A 22,698-nucleotide genomic window follows, 5' to 3' on the forward strand; every position below is an offset into this window, starting at 1 on the left:
GTCAATTAGAGCAGGTGAAGTCAACATGTACACTGGTGTCATATACATCCATATTTCTCTTTAGGAATCCTCAACCCGACTTTCTCAACTCCTAAAGGTTTTGTGTCTTTTATCAGCCAAAACCCCTTCTTTCACTGACACACCGCCTTCGCAAGCTTTGTTCTGGCTAAGACTCTCATGGTGTCTTTTGCTTGTACTTTTGCCCTTCTTTCCCATTCAGACTCTCTGATGAAGGATGTCTCTCTATCAGGAGTGTATGGTGTTGATCTGGAGACACACCTGGAAAGGTTCAACCTGGAGATCGCCCTTCCGATCGAAGCCTGTGTGATGATGCTTCTCACCAAAGGAATGAATGAGGAGGTCAGATCAGCTCACCGTCCAATCCACTTTTCCATTCTCTCACATTGACACAGACCCTCAGCTGGAAGCAGCCCACACTCATTTAAACCACAAACCGAATTATTCTCAGGAGATCACAATATATTTACCACAATCCCTCACACCGGATGGGCAGGAAATTCAGCAGATACTTGTTTATTGCCCACATGCCTTCCCACCGGATTACCAAGTTTTCCAACAGAGACTATTATAGAATAGACCTACACTGACCCCCTTGTAACTATCCAAAATGGCTCCCAAAAGATTTCAATATTCAATTTATTAGCCCTTCGCTCATAATTCATTAATCCTCATGCCTTCTCCCATGTAGCAGAGCTGAACTGCTTCCATTCATTACCCACAATTCCTGACCCCAGATTTCCAGACAATTCAGCTGTGGCACTTTCATACCTGTACACCTTGCCCAGGCTCCTTCACACTAAATCCCAATTCAATCAAAGCCAGTTCCCTTTACCCTAAACTCCTTACAGTGGAGCTCCTAGATTTCAGGAGCAAGACTCTGCTCGATCGTGATCTGCAATTATTTCTAGTTGAGGGACACCCTCAATCCCATGTCTAGACAGATATAAAAAACACGAGTCAATGCTTTCATGAATTCCAAACCTAAGGCAGAATGTTCAGCAGTGCCGAGACCCCTGCCTTAGGTATTACAATTTGGCCCTGTAGATGCACTCTGACCCTGGATCTTCACAGCCATCTCTTGTTGTCTTGCAGGGCCTCTTCAGACTTGCTGCGGGTGCCTCCATCCTACGGAAGCTAAAGTCAAGCCTGGCTGGTGGGTCCGGTGCGATGGAAGAATTCTACACAGAGCCACATGCTGTGGCAGGTACGTCCCCGTCAGCATTGACTACTTCCAGCAGGACATCACCCGCACCGTCCTACTCATCAAAATTATCAGAACATGGCATTTTATAGTATGACCATATCACTCCACCTTTCACCTTATAGGCACTGTAAGACAACATCTCTTACACTCCAAGAAACATCACCCGCTGTGGCCATTACTTCCAACCAGCACCAGATGACCTCTTTCATGCCACAAGACACGCTATTCACAATACCTATTTACTTATATTTAGTGTACGTGTAGTGGACATCTATAACAGAGTCCTCACTCACAGTGCCTGTCAACCTATAACCATTTTGAAGTGGCCTATATTTTTATCATACAGGGGCTCTGAAATCCTACCTGAGAGAGCTGCCTCAGCCCCTGATGACCTTCGAACTCTATGACGATTGGATGAAGGCTGCCAGGTGAGAAGGTAGCACTTCTATAGAGATGCTACGGAAAAGAGGAGTAGGGCGTGGGCCATGTGGTTGGAAGAGGGATGGGAGAGGGAAAGTGAGAGAAAGAAGAGGTAGGCGAGTGGAAAATTAACAGATTGATAAATTATTGGAAGTAACTTCTTGTTTTTTTAAAGCAAGGTTTTAACTTTAGATAAAAGTTGTGCTACGGTTCGCAAGTGCTCCATAACTCATCCTCTCGGATGGATGAAAGGCTACTGGAATTTGTACCTGTGCCTTGCAAATCAGCATCATGAACCAGTTCAGCAATGTTCAGCTTCTCCTTTCCTCTCCTTTTCACATGTTTTGCTCAGTGTGAAGGAGCCTGAGGGGCGCTTGGAGAGTTTCAAGACAGCATTCAACAAACTCCCAGAGAAGAACCAAAGCAACCTTAGGTATGTGAACACAGAGAAAGGAGGGTCAGGCCATCATTCGCACCCGATCAGGAATCCCAAATGCAGGCTGATCAGATCAGAGAACCAATCCCAATCGCTCATTCTCACAGCTTTTCCCTTGCATGTATGTCAATGGAGTTTACACTGATTATTTTTTAATTGTCATCGCCGAATTGAAAGGTATGTATTGTTGTAGCTCACCGCAAAGCATATGGATGGGTACGCCATCTTGTTCCTCCATATCCTTGTCACTTATCATTTAACAGGTACTGTATTAAATTAAGCCATTCTGATTAATTTCTTTTTTTTATAATTTCTCGAATTATGTTTCTCAGTTCAGACTACATTGCAACATGACATATAGATGTATTAATTCCAATTAATTGATTATTGCACTCCTTGGGTACCTTTAACCGTGAAATGCTGCTGTCTCTGCAGAGGCGCATCACGCCTCGCTGGCCAGTCACCAGCACTTGAAGTATTGAGGAAGGGTGATTGCTTCTGTGGCTTTGACCGCTAAAGTCCTAACTCCTAACCTACCTGCTCACACTATGCTTATGCAAAGCACATATGATATCCGTACGAAGGCGTTTCCGCACTGAACCCATCAATTAGCCGCAATGTTTCCTAGCGTTACTCCCCCACGGATTCCTTCATGTTGGATTATGCAAGTCTATGCAAAAAGGACCAGCATACTCGCCCTTGGCACTTAAGGGGTTAAAGCGAGACTACTTCAATATTTACTATTGCACCCAATCCTTTTCACACTTGGGTTCGATACCTTGTACGTTTCCTTCAACACTTAAAAGCTTTTTCCTTTTCTCGGTTTCTAAGTTTTGATTTGAAAGGTTTGACAAGTTGTCAATCCAATTCTAAATGTACACAAATTCCAAGCTTTGATTCATTTTATTGGACTAACTTATAAAAAGAAAAACAATGCTATAATCATTAGCTTTCGAAGTGTTTAGACTTCATCGGATGATGTTTGCATAGTGAATGAATAAAACACACACACACACACACACACACACACACACACACACACACACACACACACACACACACACACACACACACACACACACACACACACACACACACACACACACACACACACACACACACACACACACACACACACACACACACACACACACACACACACACACACACACACACACACACACACACACACACACACACACACACACACACACACACACACACACACACACACACACACACACACACACACACACACACACACACACACACACACACACACACACACACACACACACACGTACACGTTTTACCTACCTTGTGGGGACTATGTGTGGAAACCAGCCTTGTGGGGACTAACCTTTCCCAATGTTCTGGAAATGTGTTAATAGCAGAAATATATTCAGAAAAAATTCATAATACAGGATCCAACTTCAAATTTGCAAAAATACTTATTTTTAGTCGCGTGTTTGGTACCATCTTTGCGGGGACTTGAACGTGTGTTACCAGCCTTGTGGGGACTTACCACATTATTCTTATTTGGGATGGAATGTATAATGAGCAAATGAAAAAATGCTTACTTTATAGTACTTAGTATACAATATATTTTATATACAAGTACATTCCTGATATCTAGGCACCACAACAGATGGATTAGGATGTTTTTGAATTTGCAAGATGTTTAATTTGCATGTGAAACTTAAAGGCAGTTTGTTCTGGCAGTAAACACTATTATAAACACTAAAAAAACTTCCAGGAAAGAGAACTGTGGCACAGGAGATACCATGATTGACCCAGGATTACACTTTGTGATAAAAAAGGAAGCAGGATTTCAAATTCAAGTTTCATTCTTCCACAGGCACCATCTTCCCTATTTACACATCTCCTCTTTAGGAATGGTGAGGTGTTGTTATCTACTTTTGGATCATGTTTAATATTAGTGAAGTTACCTTTCCAATAGAGATCATGTTTGATTATGGTCAATTTAAATTCTCCAAAGCAATTCTAAGTGATAATCATGATAAGGTCCCCACAGAGATGGTGTTCAATTATGACAATGGTATGGTCCCCACAGAGATGGTGTGTGATTATGATAACACCAAAGTCCCCACAGAGATGGTGTGTGATTACAATGATGTTAATGTCCCCACAAAGATGGTGTGTGACAAGAAAGAATGTTATTAAAGACACACAGAGGCCATGCAGAGGTCAACAAAAGATGGGAACTCAATAATTTCTGTCCAGTGTTAAACTCCCCGTTTGTCCTCATTTCTCATCTCCTATTGCCCACCTAAATGACTTACCTATCCTTTGCCTACTGCTTTACACTACACAAATATATCCATCTCACACATGACAGCCTTATGCATATTAATACCACATGAACCAGATAGAGGCATGCCAAAGTTCTAACCTCTATCCATTTTACTCATCCCCTAATCCAGTGGCTAATTCGGCATACTAGCACACTCATTTAATAGACCTTGGGCCCTCATCTCCATATAAATGAGAAATCCAAGTGCCACTTTCACAAACCATACTGAACCATACCAGCATTGGGCACTGAGGTAGGTACGGCCTCCACTTGTCAACACTGCAGGCTTTTCAGACGACTCCTCATCTAACCCACTAAGACCCCAACACCAGTTTCCTCTAGTAGAACCATGTGCAATAAAACCCCCAAAATGTCGAAGCTTCTCTATTAAAGACATTTCATTTTATTGGTTGTGTGTGATAATGATGTTGAAGTCCTCAAAGAGATGGTGTTTGAATATAATGATTTCAATGGCCCCACAAAGATGGTGTATGCATATTCAGATTTTTAAGTCCCCACAAAGACGGTGTACGATGATAATAACATTAACATCCTTTACAGAGATGGTATATGATAACAGTGATGATTATGTCCCCATGGAAATGGCATGTTGCTATAATGATTTTAAGTTTGTTACAGAGATGTGTGATAACGGTGATGATTAAGTCCCCAGAGAGATAGTGTGTGCCATAAAGGAGGGTGAAGACCCCACAGAGATGGTGTGTGATAATGGTAATGATTAAATCCCCACAAAGATGGTGTGCGATTAAAAATAGGTTAAAGTCCCCACAGAGATGATGTGTGATTATTGTGATGTTAGAGTTAAAGTCCCCATGGAGATGGTGCGTGATAATGGTAATGATTAAGTCCCCATAGAGATGGTGTGTTTTTTTTAAATTTATTTATAATGTGTGCCAGACCCGAAGGTATCAGGGCACAGAAGAAGCAAGAAGACTTTCAGCTTAGGTTACATAGTGGCATATAAAATACAGGTCAGAATATACAGATGCATAATGTACACGATATAGCAGAAGCATAGATACATACGATACAAGAATAACACTATACAAACGGGACATAAATATATAGAGCACTCTGGTGTGTTATTATAACGATGTTAAAGTCCCCACAGAGATGGTGTATGATTACAATGAGGATGAAGGCCCCACAGAGATGGTGTTTGAAGATAATGATGTTAAAGTCCCCACAGAGATGGTGTGTGATAACGATGATGATTATGTCCCCATAGAGATGGTGTGTGATTATAATGATGGAAAAGTCCCCACAATGATGCTGTGTGATAAAAATGAGGCTGAAGACCCCCACAGAGATGGTGTTTGAATATAATAATGTTAAAATCCTCACAGAGATGGTGTTTGATTTTGATGATTAGAATGGCTCCACACAGATGGTGTATGTATATTCAGATTTTTAAGTCCCCACAAAGATGGTGTACGATGATAAAAACATTAATGTCCTTTATAGAGATGGCATATGATAACAGTGATAATTATGTCCCCATGGAGATGGCATGTGGGTATAATGATTTTAAGTTTGTTACAGAGATGTGTGATAACGGTGATGATTAAGTCCCCAGAGAGATAGTGTGTGTCATAAAGGAGGGTGAAGACCCCACAGAGATGGTGTGTAATAATGGTAATGATTAAGTCCCCACAAAGATAGTGTGCGATAAAAAATAGGTTGAAGTCCCCACAGAGATGGTGTTTGAATATACTGATCTTAAAGTCCCCACAGACGTGTGTGATTATTTTGATGTTAAAGTCCCCATGGATATGGTGTGTTATTATAATGATGTTAAAGTCCAGACAGAGATGGTGTATGATTAAAATGAGGCTGAATACCCCACAGAGATGGTGTTTGAAGATAACAATGTTAAAGTCCCCACAGAGCTGGTGTGTGATAACAATGATTATGTCCCCATAGAGATGGTGTGTGGTTATAATGATGTAAAAGTCCCCACCAAACTGTGCGGGGCCCAAGCAGCAACACTGTGTGAACAAAGAACTTGTGTTTATGAACTTTAGAGAAAACCCAGTAAAGGTCCAGATACAGAGTGGTCCGGCGCTATGTGGGCGCCCATTCGAAGGACTCTGGCTGGGACCTTTTTGTGTTGAAACTACAAATACCAAGAGGCCTTGGGAAAGGCTGGCGTGAGGTGTCAAGCTGGTCATACAAGGGTTAAGCAAAACCCCTTGTACACTCGAAAGTCATTGACACGTGGAGAAGGCAAGTGAATTGTGTTAATAGAATTGTGTTTGAATGGGTATGTGAACCTGACGGAGGAGGGATTCCAGGAGAAAACTGAGGGAAGTAAATCCTGCATTGTGATAAAGCAAAGTGAACTGTGATATTGGCAAACGTGAACCCGGCTGAAGGATGCCTGCGAATTGGGGTAAACAGTGCTACCCCGTGAACATTGTGTTGACAAGAGTGAACTTGTCCACAGTGAATGACTGTTTAAAAATACATTGAGATTCTTGAATGTTATGTTTGAATGAAAGGCCGTAGTGAACTTGACGGAGAGAGGCTAACACAAAGAGGGATCGAAGCATGGTTGAGGGAGATCCAAAGGCGAAGAGTAATCACCCAACGTGAAGATTTACTAAAATAGCTTTTGTTTTTGTTGTTTATGGCTCATTGGGTCCTCTGAGGCAAGAGACTGTGGGAAAGAGACTTGCCCACAGAAGGCTCTAATAATTTGGAAACAAACGCTAAGCTCATGCTGGAGAAGCCCAGCAGTGTGCTGTGCTGAAGAGTCCCGCCTTGTCCAGTGCTAAAAAAGTGGGGAAGGGAGACTCCGGCTATACCATCCTGACTTATCATTTTGAGAACAATTTCTTTTCTTGTGAACACTGTCCCACACTCTTTTGTAGCAGAGCGGTAAGGATTGGAAATAGTTTTTATTTTTTAGCATAGGCCCTTTTTCTTTGATTAAGACACCACTAGGACAGTATTATTATTATTTGATGGTCGTAGCTTGCTCCCATCTTAGATTTAGGTTTAGATTAGGTGTTTATCTCACCCATTTGTACAGTTTAATAAACACCCTTGAACTGTGATCACTTGTGTCTGTCTTATCTTGATACCATGCCTTCCCCCTACACCCAACCCCCCCCCATTTCCTACATGAACACCGAGCCGAGGTAGAGGAGAGCTAAGAGCAAATATGCCTATACATTGCATTGGACATGTCGCACTAATACTGTCAGGCAATGTCAGCCACTTGACCGTGATTGCCTACACCTGAGGCCTATTAACACTCCCCACACGGTTAAAAAATAGATCTGTAATGGCAAGAATCCCACATTTGCAAATTAGGAAATGCCTCATCATTTGATGAGTACCTTTCTGAGTGGAAGATGGTTAAACAAAAAGCTATATGTTGTGGCTGAACTTTTGAGCAAAGGAGCATAAAGATAACAAAGCTAGCAATAGCTGGCAAATGATGTGAAAACGTATGCATTAGATACCAATACCTGGCCAATGCTGTAAGCTTATTGATTCTCTTTACGTTATAGCACATCCTCAAATATACTGTGAGTTCTGAGTAATGTCATGGAAATACCATGCGTATGTGATGGCTCATCATAAAGCATTGGAATGGAAACAAACCCTTTTTTTAAAAACTCTATTATATTGATCATCAGTAGTCAACTGCCATGTGAGAGTTGTTTCTAGTCCATTACCGAGTATGAAACAGTTGTCTTCTTTCACACACAGTTCTTCTGTGAATGTTGTGGGTTGATTTCTTCAGTTCACACACTTTGGCTTGTGGCTTGGTTCACACATTCAACTTTACATTGTTTTGTGGACACATTGTTACATGTACTATGGTTCTCAGAATTCAGTGTCATGCCTCTCTTTCTCTCACAATGTCTACCTCTACAGTCCGCTGTTTCGCACAGTCTCTTCTCTAGGTGGACGCAAACACCTGCACAGGCCTTATTGGTACTGATGCCGGTGTGTATGAATGATGGCAAGAAAACATTGCTCAACATTTCTGGGAACCATATCTACAGACCATTAATATTGCCACTAATAGAGAAAAGAATCAGTCTCTAAGTCAATCTGCCAAGCTCATTTTACCACAGTTGGCCACTGAGCACAAACATATTCTGTGCATTCTGTTGGATTGTTCAAAGAGACGTTTTCTGCATGATAGAATAGCTGTTGTACTGACAATAAATGTATTGGTTATTAAGAGATCGTGTTGCACTTTGCATGCCCACTTTTAAAGCATTCTCAGTAAATTAGCACTCTCTAGAAAATGGGTGGCAAATCAGGTAGCACAGTTGAAACCACTAATCCATGCCCTTGTTCCACACTTCCGTCCTGTGCTGCGTCTCGGGTACTTTGCCTTCCTGCCATCCCTGACTCTGCTCTGCCTCTCAGATCACCTCTCCGGTCCTGCCCACTGCACCTGTGGGCTGTGCAGCCCACTGCTTCCCCACCAACTAGCTAGTTGTCTGATTGGCTCACAACTCGCCCCCACCTGAAGTACACTGCCAATGAAAAATAGAAATGGAAGATTGGCTTTTTACTTTAAAGTACTGTAGTTGGTCTTTACCCACACATCAAGAGTGCTTCACTTTTTATTTTTAATCACTGTTAGCACCTGAGGGCTTATCCCTGGAATGCTAATAGTAATAATACCCACCTTGGCAAGCTGCATCAGCAATTATTGGCACCGACTTCTCTCAGGCCTATAACTTGGACCCCAAGTTGTTACTGGTCAATCCATCCTGTCCCCGTGGGTAGCATTACTTAAATGTACATTTACTTTTGTTCAGAAGATGGAACTAGGTATTTAGTGCACAGAACCTTTGATTTTGCGAGAACTGGGGTGGGCCTTTTCCAGAAACTGGTACAGAGGCAAGATGTAAGACGTGCAGCAGAACAAGAACCAGATCCTGATGGATGCCATACCACCTGCAGTCCATCGTGGATGAAGAAAACTGGCTATGGGTAAGCACTACTGCCTATGAGTGCTAATGTTAATTGGGAGCGCCTGCTCCATTCCAAGATGGCAACCTGATTTAACTCAGCCTTGCCTGTGTTGCCTTGAACACCCGACCTCCCTCTGCATGCCCTGGGTTGGCTCCCGTCGATACAAAATGCCCCTATTACTGGGCGCCGGCAGGCGACGCCAGCCCCCATGCAAGGGCCACTTTTAAGGCCATCAATCTCTGTCTGGCTCTGTCTGGCTCTGTCCGGCATTGGATGGCGTCCAATTAATATTATAACATACTCATGAAACGTTACCCCTATAACTACCCAATCATCATCAACAGTCCTCTACATAAAACAGAAGCCCCATCATTCTCCACCAGTAACTGCACTCGCCAAGTAAGTCTCTGCTCACCCTGCTAAATATTGTCTTTACTAAATGGCACCAGGATTCCAAAGACTCCCACCCTCTGCCTGACGAGGTGTGGCTCTTTCTTTCAGACCGCTTATAGCCGCTCTACACTCAGACCTACTTCAACTGCTGTATTTCGCATCTCGCAGACACCCCGATCTGCATATGGTCCTAACAAGCTTCTTGTTGTCATTCACAATGATTTTGTGCTGCTCATCTTCCCTGTTTCATCGGGTGCTAATCCCGCTCCAGTAGTCAGTGCATATCCAATTATGCCTCCTCACCCATTGCGGTCATCCATATCTGCCCCGCAATTGACTTAGTGACCTTTGCTTCTAGCCCTTTGTCCCGCTCTCGGAGCGTTGCTCATTACTTGCTATTATTGACCTACTCGGTCTTGTCCCTGCTTATTTGACGAAGCCCACCGCACCATGAGGAACGACTTTTGCAATGCGATGAACCCACCTGACTTTCCTTGCTTACTTGATGAAGCCCTCCGCAACATGAGGCACGGCTTCCTGCAATCTAACGGACCTTGTCTGATTTGTCCCTGTCTAGTTGATGAAGCCCCTTGTACCATGAGGCGCAGCTTTTGCAATGTGATGAACCCACTTGACTTTCCCTGTTGTATTTGTTGAAGCCCCCTGTAACATGAGGCGCAGTGTCTTGCAATATAATGAACCCACCTGACTTTTCCCTGTTTACTTGATAAAGTCCCCGCAACATGTGGCGCAGCTTCTGGCAATGTGATGGACCTTACCTAATTTGCCCCTCTCTAGTTGATGAAGCCCCCCGTACCATGAGGAGCAACTTTTACAATGCTTCAACCTAATACCTGCCACTTAACTTGGTTGTCCACTGCAATATCAGGATGTATCCCGTGTAACTAACTTCTCAATCTCTTGTCAACCTGCCAGTAACCATGTTGTACCTAACTGACTACCCAAATAACACAGTCAGGTACTGTCTGTAACCCATTACCTGTGCAAACAACCATTGTAACCAATCCACTTAAGCAAAAGCGCCCTAGATGTCTCTGGGTTATGTGCGCTATATAAATGACAAAATAAATAAATAAGCATTACCAGCCTAAGTCAAGAGTCATAGTGAAAGCATACATACTATCTTAGCATTTGCAGGAACAACAGCAGCAGTGCGCTAAATCAGTTCAGAGAAACAACAGCACTGCACATATACAGGAATGATGAGAGGAGCAGAGGGTCAAGCTAGCAAGGATGGCGTAGTACTACAAAAAAGTAAACAGAGGCGAGATGCTGTCTTGCAAATGGTCACGTAAAAAGGTAATGGTAACTACATAAGGATTTTGTCCATCATGCTCAGGCATTGTAAGGAACACAGTACTTAAAAACGGGACAGTCCTGCTAAATATGGGACGGCCCACCACCCTAGGCAGAGTCCCAGACACAGATGGATGAGAAACGTTACGTGCCACTCTGGCTGTTTCATCTTCTGTGAGATGGCTCTTAAGAGTCAGAGAATGCCCAGCATGGTGCGCAGCTTACACTGTGCCAAGTAAACCAAAAAGGATGATTGAACATACCTCTCTCAACTCGCCCTCATTTGGAATATTTCCCTATTGGGCTCATTTTCACCCTCATCGCAAGCCGTAGTCATAGAGTTCAGTGTCTACGAACTCCCAGCAAACATTCCCCATCCTTCAAAAAACAGTTTACCCCTTTGATTTCAATGGGTTCACTCTCCAAAAACAACTGCGATCACCCGTCAACAACATCAGGACAAGAGGCCTCATGATGAGCTGCTTCTCAAACGGAAAGCAATATCATGCTTAATAATAAGAAAAACTGCAGGTGCGTTTGTCCTTTTTTTCGCAACATTTTTAGATGTACTGCTTGATTGCCCTGTAAATGTTGCTATAATACAACTATTCGTTTTTTAAGATGTCATAAACAGCAATCCTTTTTGGACAGGCACCCTGCTCTAAATTAAACAGTTTTTTTGATTTAGCATATGGGAGAGGGGACATAAATTCACCACTGTGTACGACTTTTAAATAATGTACTGTTTGTTTGGGGATTCATACAGTAAACACCAATTGTTTGTTTCTAGATTCACATTTACCCACTTACTGTGCTTGACTGCTTAATAGTGAGGAGTTGTGGGCTGGGTGATGTGGCTGAGATTCATGCAAAGCAGTCACTTGCGCAAAGCCTTTGTTATGTAGAACTTGACGGCTAAGATTAACACCTCTCTGCCTGGTATCCATGGCGATGGGAGTTCCTCTGCAAAGAAGAAGGTGTGCCTGGCACACAGGTCAAGGACAGGAAGGGGGAAGGGGCACACCGAGTGTAATTCTCAGCTCTCAGGTTAGGCACTTTGCTACTTCAGAAAATATATGTTAAAGTCTGTTAATTTACAAGGCCACGTTTTTGGGGCAATGGTCTATTTTTTAAACCTACACCTAAGCCCGAGTACATTTCTGAATGATTTTTAAGCAGGGACCCTAAAAAGCACATGCTTCAGGGAAACGGCTTTAGGATACTAGGTTGAAGCAGTGTACATAGAAGGGCCCTTAAAAGCCATTTGATTCTTGCTTGTCAGAACAAAAATGCAAAAACAAAATACTCAAAGCATTTTTCTATGCATTGTGTCATCAGGAAGGATAATGTTTCAGCGAAAAGTAGCGATACATTGGTAGTGCAATGTTCATGTGTACTCTTAGCGCTGGAATGTAGTGCTGCTGTAAGTATGGAATAGCAGCAGTCGCATAGTGATCTGTACGGCTGAACATTAGAAAAAAACAGGATGCACATCACCAGGACTGACATGGTTTATGGAGTTCAAGCAATGGAATAAACAAGGGTGCTGTGGTCCAGACAAGGCTGTGTTTACAACATGGAACAAGGTTATGCTCAATCAGTCAAGTGCTCGTTTTAGGCAATAGTGTACAACCTGAAATCACAGATACGATTCCTGCATGGGTGACACAGACTTTTATCCATTTGCTGTGAATACATTAATTATCTTTAGATCGGGTTACAATAACAGCTCATGTTACGTAGTATAGAAATACAACACATCAGAATGAAATGCTATATCAAAATCTGATATTATTATTAGCACAGTACAGAAGTAACGGTGAAGGATGCACATGAGAAATGTTCTTAGGCAGAGTGCGGGCACCAAGGAATAAAGTAAACGGTTTGGACAGACTTTAGAACTGCGGTACACTAGCTGAACTGTCTGTGAATCCCACAACTCAGTGTTTAGAATCAAACAAATGTATGCTGGACTTTTGAGGGGTGGGAATAGGGAGGTATGCGGTGAGGCAGGAGACTAGTACCAGGGATGTCATGGTGACAGGTAGATGTTAGTCAACCTTGGTGAAATGCATTTCAGGCAGTCATCATATCACAACCACATTAGTTCTGTTTTAAGTTTTTTTTAGCTTTCATGGGACAACACTTTTCAGAAGGCCTGATATTTTCTTTTTGTCATAGTACCTGCATTTCTAATAGGGGTTTATAATAAAGTGTTGTATTGTTGATAGCACTTCTCCATAGCCATGCCATACTTTAAAGGAACAGCACAAGGACTTATCATCAGATCCTCTGTACTTTTAGGCGGCTCTACCAGCATTTTTCAGAAGGGCTGAATTACATTTGAATGGCCAGTACTAGGTGTGATGCTGGAAATGCATCAGAGGGACAGGGCCTCTGAATCCTTGTCCTTTACTGCTTTTTATCGTGTGTTCTGTCATGTTTTCTGCCCAGGAGTCCATGTGGGACTCCTGGCAGTGCAGCTCTCTCTTTTGGTTTGGTGAACAGACCCATGGGGATACCCTTATGGCACCCATGGGTAGGGGTACAACCCTGTACCCCTAGTGTATGTTTTTGGGCACCTGTGGGTGGCCCACATAGCAGGGTATGGGCTGGTGGCAGCTCCATGCTGAATTTGACAGGTGTTCTGGGTGTCCTCCATTTTGGGATACCCAGGCCCTGCCATTGGGATCAGTTGATTCCTGATAGGAAACAAGATGGCCCCTGTGGCCTCTTGCTCTCTATTGCCTGTTACCTTGTTTTCCCAAAGTCCTGGGAAGCCCTGTCCCTTCCCCCTGACTGGCTGTTGGGTGGAAGTTCCATATATGGTGTTGTTGTGAAGGCCCAGCTAGACTGACTGGAGCCTTCCCAGTGACTGTATGTTGTGGGTACCTCCTGTGGGTGGGACCTGGGTGAATGGAGTGTGTGACCAATATAAACTCCTTGTTGTGGTTGTCTGGTTTCTGGCATGAGAGACAAAGACTGAGACAGCCCTGCCCGAAACTGGCCTGAATGCAGTGTGTAGTGTTGAATGGCTGGGTACTTGTCCCAATCCACATTCCTTGTTGTGAGTGTCTGAAAGGGAGGAGTGTGGCCTGAATGCACTGTGTGCCTGATTGGCTGACTGACTGCATGAATGCCCTTCTGTATGATTGGCTGCTGAGTGTGTGCCAGCAGTGTAGATGAGAGACAGAATAGTATATCTGGGGACCTCTCACCACTGGTAGGAGGTTCAGGGAACGTTCAGAAGCGTTCAGAAGCGTTCTGGAGCTGAGTCTCCACTCTAAGAGTAACTGGAACTGCTGATCCTCGACGTCCAGCTGGAAGAAGAAGACTTGCTGTGGCATTTGCTTCGACCGATCCGAAGGCTGCCGAAATCGTCGAAGACTGACCCGAGAGAGGACCTGGTAAGGCGCCCTCTTCCCGTGCTCCGAGGGACCATCGAGCACCGCTCCATCTTCGCCGAAGCGCCCTGGAAGACAGACCCTCGAAAAGCTGCCGACCCGAGACGGGACCGCCGAGGAGATCGAAGTGAAGCACCCGGACATCGCCGCCGTCGAAGTCCATTGCCGTCGACCAGGGTTCGCAGGTTTGTGTAACCGCTGGAGGCCCGTCGAAGTTGTGTTGCCCAGCCGTGGGAACCACTTGACGCCGTGCCGCCGATGACCGGAGCCGTCCGCTCCTTTGCCTAAGAACATTCGAATCGAAGGACTCCCTCGTCCGCACCGTCGACCGCTTTATCCTCCCGGAGAAAGTCGAGGACGACCAACGCGCCGAGGAGAAACCTGCCGGTGGGTTTCCCGCCACCCGAAGACCACAAAGACTCGAACGACTCAACGCCCTTGCTGGGCCTCCGTCTCCACAATCTTTGCGGTCCAGAACTATTGTCACCGAGGTGCCCCGCACGCCTCTGCCTTGCAGGACGCCGACGCTCCGACGCTGACGAGCACCGCTCGGACGAAGCTGCCGCCTCATCGACGCCGTTCTACCCTGTTTGTCAACGGACGTTCGACGCCCCGTGTCTCCCGCTTGAAAGGGAAGGCATTCAAGAAGGGCCGTCGATTCCCCGTCGCCGAACACCGAGTTCCTCGACGCTTCTCGACGCCTCTCGACGATCCGTGACTCCCGCTTGAAAGGGGGTCGCTCAAGAAGGATCTGTCGACGCCTCTTCGAAGAACTCGACTCCACCAGATACATTGGGGTGGTAAAAACATTATAGGAGGGAATAGGACTTGCAGAACAATATATGGACTGGGCTTGTGCTATATCTTTATTTTACAGGTTGCCCAGGTGGGGGCATCTCCACACAGAACTGTGTCTAATGGTAGGGGCCAGTATTCTGCCTATTGCTCAACCATCTTATTTTCTCTCCTCTCTCAATTGCTGGTTTCACTCTATTGATCTGTGTGACATTGTTACAGTATTGTTGATGCACTTTAATGAGATCTAATACAAAGGGTGGTACCACTTTAGAATTGTATATATTTGCCATTGTTGATTTTCCTAAGTACAAAGTGAGTTATTATGATAAGTGTACATAACCTTGAATATTGATTATATAAAGACTGTGTTCTAACCAATACAGTGTGTGGACATTCCTTTGTGGGGGCTTGGGGACTACGCTGTACTTAAGAACCAGCCTGCATCACCTCCTGAGAAGCTAGGCCTTGATTGCTCGTCCATTGCTACCGTACTAGAGAATCTTGGCTGGGGTCCTCTGTGCCTCTCTTCTACCATATAGAGAGCAGAAGTACAGACACCCCCCACCGGTCTTCTTCCCACTGGTGGCAGTGGTGGAATGCTTATGGTTTTAAGAATCAGTGTATAACCGTGCCACTTACAAAAGATATCCGCACTTTATTAAATTAAGGTTTAGTTGTGTACAAGATAACTGCATTACAAACAATGGAGTCTATTGCAAATGGCAAGTTGACTCGGATGAGCTTGGAGGCTCTCCAGAGTGCTTGTGAAGCCAGGGAGTTAGACTTAGTGGATAAGTCTAGGGCTGAGCTGATAGCTGCCCTGGTGGACTACCAGATTGATGGTGAAACTCTTGATGAGGGGGGAATGCAACCAATGAGGACTCTGCCCCTGGGATTTCTGCTGAATCTGTTTCTGGGAATGCCGCCATTCTTGCTGCCTCTGTTCCAAACCCCAGCAATTCCTTGGAGCTTGAGTTATTAAGGATGAAATTGGCCTTTGAATACCGCAAGTTGGAAATAGATGCTGAACTTAAGAAAGAGGAGTTGGCTCAACAAGTGGAGCTCAAGAATAGGGATCTTGAACTCAGAAATAAGGACCTTGAACTCAAGAGCCAGGACACTGAATGTCAGAGAATCCAGCTAGAGAAAGCTAGAGTGGAGACTTCAGTTAAAACCAGTGAGAGTGTCAGGTCCCCAGCCACCAAGTTTATGAAAGATTTGGTTGGTGTATTTGTGGAGGATTCAGATATCCTCCAATGGATTGAAGCGTTTGAAATGGCTTGTGCGATTCATGATGTTGATAAAAGAGATTGGGCTAAGTGTTTGTTAAGCAGAGTGCCTCAAACTGGATATGACTGTATTCTGAAGCTGAGTGTGGAAGAAAGGGGTCAGTATGAGTGTATGAAGTCTGCTTTGATTGCCAAGTTTGGCAAGACACCTACCCAATACCTTAGAAGTTTCAGGGATTTTAAGAAAAGAGAGAATGTGTCTTGGGTTGACTGGGTGAGTGCTGCGCACATGAACATGATGGGGTGGATCGATGGATACAAGGTTAAGACTTTTGTTGAATTGTCCCACCTCTTGTTTTTTGAGCATTTTTCTGAAGCCTGTTCACCAGAGCTGCGTCAGTATTTGGCTGACCAGAACATTTTGGACCCCTTTAAGATGGCTAGGTTGGCTGACAAGTGGGTCTCCCACCGGGTGTCCCCTAAGGACTCCAGTGGGAAGGACAAAGAAAAGGGGGCCTCTCAGAAAGCTGAGGAGTCCCACAAGCAGTCACAGTCGGGTAAACCTAAACCTTCCTCTCCCAAGACCCAAAAATCTAGTGGGGATAAGTCATCTGTGGGTGGGAATAAGAGTAGTGGTCCACCTGCTGCAAAGCAGGCTCCCAGTGGTTCCAGTACCGTACCCCGCACTCCTGGCGCATGTTGGGACTGTGGGGCTCTGGATCACAAAAGGGGTGACTCCAAGTGTAAAGGTAAGGCACTTGGAGTACAGGCTGTCAGCCTGACCTACCCTTACCCCGTGTCTGAGGTGGAGGCCACTGTCCTCCCCTCCTCTACCGGGATCACATTTGGTGTTCCGGTAGAGATTTCCTTAGTGTCCCTTGGGGCCTGGGACCAGTATGCAGAAGTACTGGCGACTATCCCACAGAACACTCGTAGGTTTTTGAGAAGTGTCCTCTTGAATGGCCAGCCTTCTACTGGTTTGAGAGACACTGGGGCAAGCATGACAGTGGTGGACAGGACCCTGCTCAAGCCAGAGAACTATGTAGGTGCTCCTCTGCAAACCACCAGGTTAGCTGGTGGGCCTCCCAAATTATCACCTGTAGCCTTAGTCACACTCATGATTGGAGACAAGACAGCAAAGCTTCCTGTGCTGGTTCAGGACAATGTCCCTGCTAACATTCTGTTAGGAAATGATCTAGTAGAGTTGGGGTTGATCTCGGATGGTCTTCCCATGACTGCTGCTGCAGTCACTAGGTCACAGGTGACACCGGGTCTGGCTGTGGGTCAGGTACCCGAGCCAAGGGCGAGGCCGAAGTCAAGAAGAAGGAAGACCAAGAAGGCCACCTCTGTGGAGGGAACACCTTCTCTTCCTGCTGTTCCAACAGCACCCATTGGGATCCATGCTCCGGACGGGCTGGGTCCAGTGGAAAACCCAAACTCAACTCCTGTGGGAGAAGAGACAGAAGACTCTCCTGTGGGAGAGGTTCTCAACCCGGAGGATCATCCCGACCTTCAATGCTTGTTAGCTGAAGGGGGACCCTCCCGGGCAGACGTCTGTAAGGGACAGAGAGAGTGCCACTCGAGGGACTGAGGAAACAGGCCCTGTCCCAGGCACAAGGAGAAGTGCCTAGGACATTCCGGATTTATTGGGAGGGTGAGCTCCTTGTTAGTGAGCCCACTAAGCCTGAACCTGGTGCCCTCAAGAGGTTGGTGGTACCCCAGGTTTACAGGCCCTTCCTACTGCAGTTGGCGCATGAGGTGCCCTTGGCTGGTCATCTTGTGACCAAGAAGACTAAGCAGAGGCTCTCTGCCCATTTCTACTGGCCACGGATGGGAGTAGAGGTGAGGTCCCACTGCAGGACCTGCCCAACTTGTCAGTTGTCTGGCAAGACTGGAGGTAGTGTCATTGCCCCACTGCAGCCATTGCCAGTGGTTGGCACACCATTTGTGAGGGTGGGCATCGACATCGTCGGTCCCCTTGACCCTCCCACTTCAGGTGGACATCGGTTCACCCTGGTCTTGGTAGATCATGCCACCAGGTACCCTGAGGCAATACCCCTTCGGACGGTTACTGCCAAGGTGGTGGCCAGGGCTCTCCTGGGCATTTTCACCCGTGTTGGATTCCCTAAGGAGGATGTCTCTGACAGAGGATCCAACTTCATGTCTAGTTACATGAAAACCATGTGGAAAGAGTGCGGGGTAACCTACAAGTTCTCCACCTCTTACCACCCCCAGACCAATGGTCTGGTTGAGAGATTTAATAAAACTCTCAAGGGCATGCTAGGGGCTTTGGAAGAACCCCTAAGGAGGAAATGGGATCTCCTCCTGCCATGCCTGCTGTTTGCTTACAGAGAGGTACCTCAAGAGGGTGTTGGTTTCAGCCCCTTTGAGTTACTCTTTGGACATCCCGTGAGGGGGCCCCTCGCCTTGATCAGAGAAGGCTTGGAAGCCACCCCTCCAGGTCCCGCCAAGCAAGTGGGGGACTATGTGTTAGGCCTCAGACGGAGGATGACACAGATGATGGGTCAGGCAACAGCAAATCTCAAGGCCAGCCAGGAATTTAATAAGTACTGGCATAACCTTAAAGCCTCGCAAGTGGATTGGACTCCGGGACAGGAAATCCTTGTGATGGAGCCTACCAAGCCTAGAGCTCTGGCAGACAAGTGGACTGGACCCTTCAGGATCATCTCCAAGATGGGCGAAGTCAATTATCTGGTTGACATGGGAGCCTCTGGGGTAGCCCCTCAGATATTCCATGTCAACAGGCTCAAGCCTTTCCACCGGCGAGCAGAAGTCTCATGTCTCTTGCTAGCTTCAGGGCAAGAAGAGGATGAGAGTGAGCCCCTTCCTGATTTGCTGCATAGCAACCCTCAGGATGGCTCAGTGGAGGGAGTACATCTCTCTCCGGATTTGACAACAGAGCAACAGAGGGCCTGCAGGGCTTTACTCCAACAGTATGCCTCTCTGTTTTCACTGATGCCAGGCCTTACACCGTGGTGTAGGCATGAAATTGACACTGGTGACAGTGTGCCTGTCAAAAGCAGGTGCTACCGTATGTCAGATACCGTCAAGAACCACATCCAGGCTGAGGTCGCCAAGATGTTGGATCTGGGTGTTATTGAACCCTCAACCAGTCCCTGGTCCAGTCCAGTGGTCCTTGTCCCCAAGGCAAGTTCCCAGGCGGGTACCAAGGATTGGAGGTTCTGTGTGGATTACCGAGGAGTCAATGCCGTCACCAAAACTGACACGCACCCATTGCCCAGGGCTGATGAGCTGGTGGACACCATAGGTGCTGCCAAATTTGTGAGCACCTTTGACCTTACCTCAGGCTATTGGCAAATAGCTCTGACGGGCCATGCCAAGGAAAAGACGGCCTTCTCAACACCTGAGGGACTCTACCAGTTTAGGGTCATGCCTTTTGGGTTGAAGAATGCCCCTGCCACCTTCCAGAGATTGGTCAACCATGCGCTCAGTGGGCTGGAAGCCTTTTGTGTGGCTTACTTAGACGACATTGCAGTCTACAGTTCCACCTGGGAAGAGCATTTGACACATCTGGATAAGGTGTTGCAGGCCTTGAAAAGGGCTAACCTCACTATCAAGGCCACCAAGTGCCAGATAGCTCAGGGGAAAGTTACCTATCTTGGTCATGAGGTAGGAGGGGGTCAAATCCAACCTCTCTCCAGTAAAGTACAGGATGTACAGAACTGGGAGACTCCCACTACTCAAACTCAGGTGAGAGCCTTTTTGGGCCTCACTGGGTACTATTGCAATTTCATGGCAGACTATGGAACCATAGCTGCACCCCTGACAGCTCTAACTTCACCCAAACAGCCTAGGAAGGTTAATGGGACCGAAGACTGTCAGAGGGCCTTTGATGGCTTGAAAGAAAGTCTGTGTAGGGCACCTGTGTTGTGTGCGCCTGACTACAGCCGACCCTTTATCGTCCAGACGGATGCCTGCGACACCGGAATTGGAGCTGTCTTGTCCCAGTTAGATGACAAAGGGAGAGAACATCCTATCATATTCATCAGTAGACAACTCAAGGGTAGAGAATTTAGGTGGGCTACTGTTGAAAAGGAGTGTTTTAGCATAGTTTGGAGCCTTAGGCGTTTTAGGCCCTACCTTACGGGGTCTACCTTCAAGGTCCAAACAGATCATAAGCCCCTGAAGTGGCTTATGCAAATGAAGGGTGAGAATCCGAAATTGCTCAGGTGGTCCATTAGCCTGCAAGGGCTAGACTTCACCATAGAGCACAGACCAGGGAAGAGTCACGATAATGCAGATGGCCTTTCCAGAAGGTATGTTGACCGTCTGGATGAGGGTGTCTATCCCGTGGGAGATTAGACACCCTCCACCTCAGTCTGGGGGGGGCGACTGTGATGCTGGAAATGCATCAGAGGGACAGGGCCTCTGAATCCTTGTCCTTTACTGCTTTTTATCGTGTGTTCTGCCATGTTTTCTGCCCAGGAGTCCATGTGGGACTCCTGGCAGTGCAGCTCTCTCTTTTGGTTTGGTGAACAGACCCATGGGATACCCTTATGGCACCCATGGGTAGGGGTACAACCCTGTACCCCAGTGTATGTTTTTGGGCACCTGTGGGTGGCCCACAGAGCAGGGTATGGGCTGGTGGCAGCTCCATGCTGAATTTGACAGGTGCTCTGGGTGTCTTCCATTTTGGGATACCCAGGCCCTGCCATTGGGATCAGTTGATTCCTGATAGGAAACAAGATGGCCCCTGTGGCCTCTTGCTCTCTATTGCCTGTTACCTTGTTTTCCCAAAGTCCTGGGAAGCCCTGACTCTGTCCCTTCCCCCTGACTGGCTGTTGGGTCGAAGTTCCATATATGGTGTTGTTGTGAAGGCCCAGCTAGACTGACTGGAGCCTTCCCAGTGACTGTATGTTGTGGGTACCTCCTGTGGGTGGGACCTGGGTGAATGGAGTGTGTGACCAATATACACTCCTTGTTGTGGTTGTCTGGTTTCTGGCATGAGAGACAAAGACTGAGACAGCCCTGCCCGAAACTGGCCTGAATGCAGTGTGTAGTGTTGAATGGCTGGGTACTTGTCCCAATCCACATTCCTTGTTGTGAGTGTCTGAAAGGGAGGAGTGTGGCCTGAATGCACTGTGTGCCTGATTGGCTGACTGACTGCATGAATGCCCTTCTGCATGATTGGCTGCTGAGTGTGTGCCAGCAGTGTGGATGAGAGACAGAATAGTATATCTGGGGACCTCTCACCACTGGTAGGAGGTTCAGGGAACGTTCAGAAGCGTTCAGAAGCGTTCTGGAGCTGAGTCTCCACTCTAAGAGTAACTGGAACTGCTGACCCTCGACGTCCAGCTGGAAGAAGAAGACTTGCTGTGGCATTTGCTTCGACCGATCCGAAGGCTGCCGAAATCGTCGAAGACTGACCCGAGAGAGGACCTGGTAAGGCGCCCTCTTCCCGTGCTCCGAGGGACCATCGAGCACCGCTCCATCTTCGCCGAAGCGCCCTGGAAGACAGACCCTCGAAAGGCTGCCGACCCGAGACGGGACCGCCGAGGAGATCGAAGTGAAGCACCCGGACATCGCCGCCGTCGAAGTCCATTGCCGTCGACCAGGGTTCGCAGGTTTGTGTAACCGCTGGAGGCCCGTCGAAGTTGTGTTGCCCAGCCGTGGGAACCACTTGATGCCGTGCCGCTGACGACCGGAGCCGTCCGCTCCTTTGCCTAAGAACATTCGAATCGAAGGACTCCCTCGTCCGCACCGTCGACCGCTTTATCCTGCCGGAGAAAGTCAAGGACGACCAACGCGCCGAGGAGAAACCTGCCGGTGGGTTTCCCGCCACCCGAAGACCACAAAGACTCGAACGACTCGACGCCCTTGCTGGGCCTCCGTCTCCACAATCTTTGCGGTCCAGAACTATTGTCACCGAGGTGCCCAGCACGCCTCTGCCTTGCAGGACGCCGACGCTCCGACGCTGACGAGCACCGCTCGGACGAAGCTGCCGCCTCATCGACGCCGTTCTACCCTGTTTGTCGACGGATGTTCGACGCCCCGTGTCTCCCGCTTGAAAGGGAAGGCATTCAAGAAGGGCCGTCGATTCCCCGTCGCCGAACACCGAGTTCCTCGACGCTTCTCGACGCCTCTCGACGATCCGTGACTCCCGCTTGAAAGGGGGTCGCTCAAGAAGGATCTGTCGACGCCTCTTCGAAGAA

The 22,698-nt window shown here is 46.8% G+C and overlaps 1 protein-coding gene across 3 annotated transcripts in view; it reads left to right on the forward strand.

Moving 5' to 3' along the window:
- The window catches only part of SH3BP1 (SH3 domain binding protein 1), a 281,096-nt gene that overhangs the window by 169,790 nt on the left and 88,608 nt on the right, over positions 1 to 22,698 (forward strand). For all 3 annotated transcript variants that reach the window (XM_069653046.1, XM_069653044.1, XM_069653045.1), the window contains exons 10-13: positions 221 to 360; positions 1,114 to 1,225; positions 1,572 to 1,653; positions 1,998 to 2,078. In XM_069653046.1, coding sequence (XP_069509147.1) covers positions 221 to 360; positions 1,114 to 1,225; positions 1,572 to 1,653; positions 1,998 to 2,078 — 415 coding nt within the window. The remainder of the gene's footprint in view (positions 1 to 220; positions 361 to 1,113; positions 1,226 to 1,571; positions 1,654 to 1,997; positions 2,079 to 22,698) is intronic.

This window comes from Ambystoma mexicanum, chromosome 3q (genome assembly GCF_040938575.1).
Source record: "Ambystoma mexicanum isolate Mex_15411 chromosome 3q, UKY_AmexF1_1, whole genome shotgun sequence".
In the NCBI taxonomy this organism is placed as follows: domain Eukaryota; kingdom Metazoa; phylum Chordata; class Amphibia; order Caudata; family Ambystomatidae; genus Ambystoma; species Ambystoma mexicanum.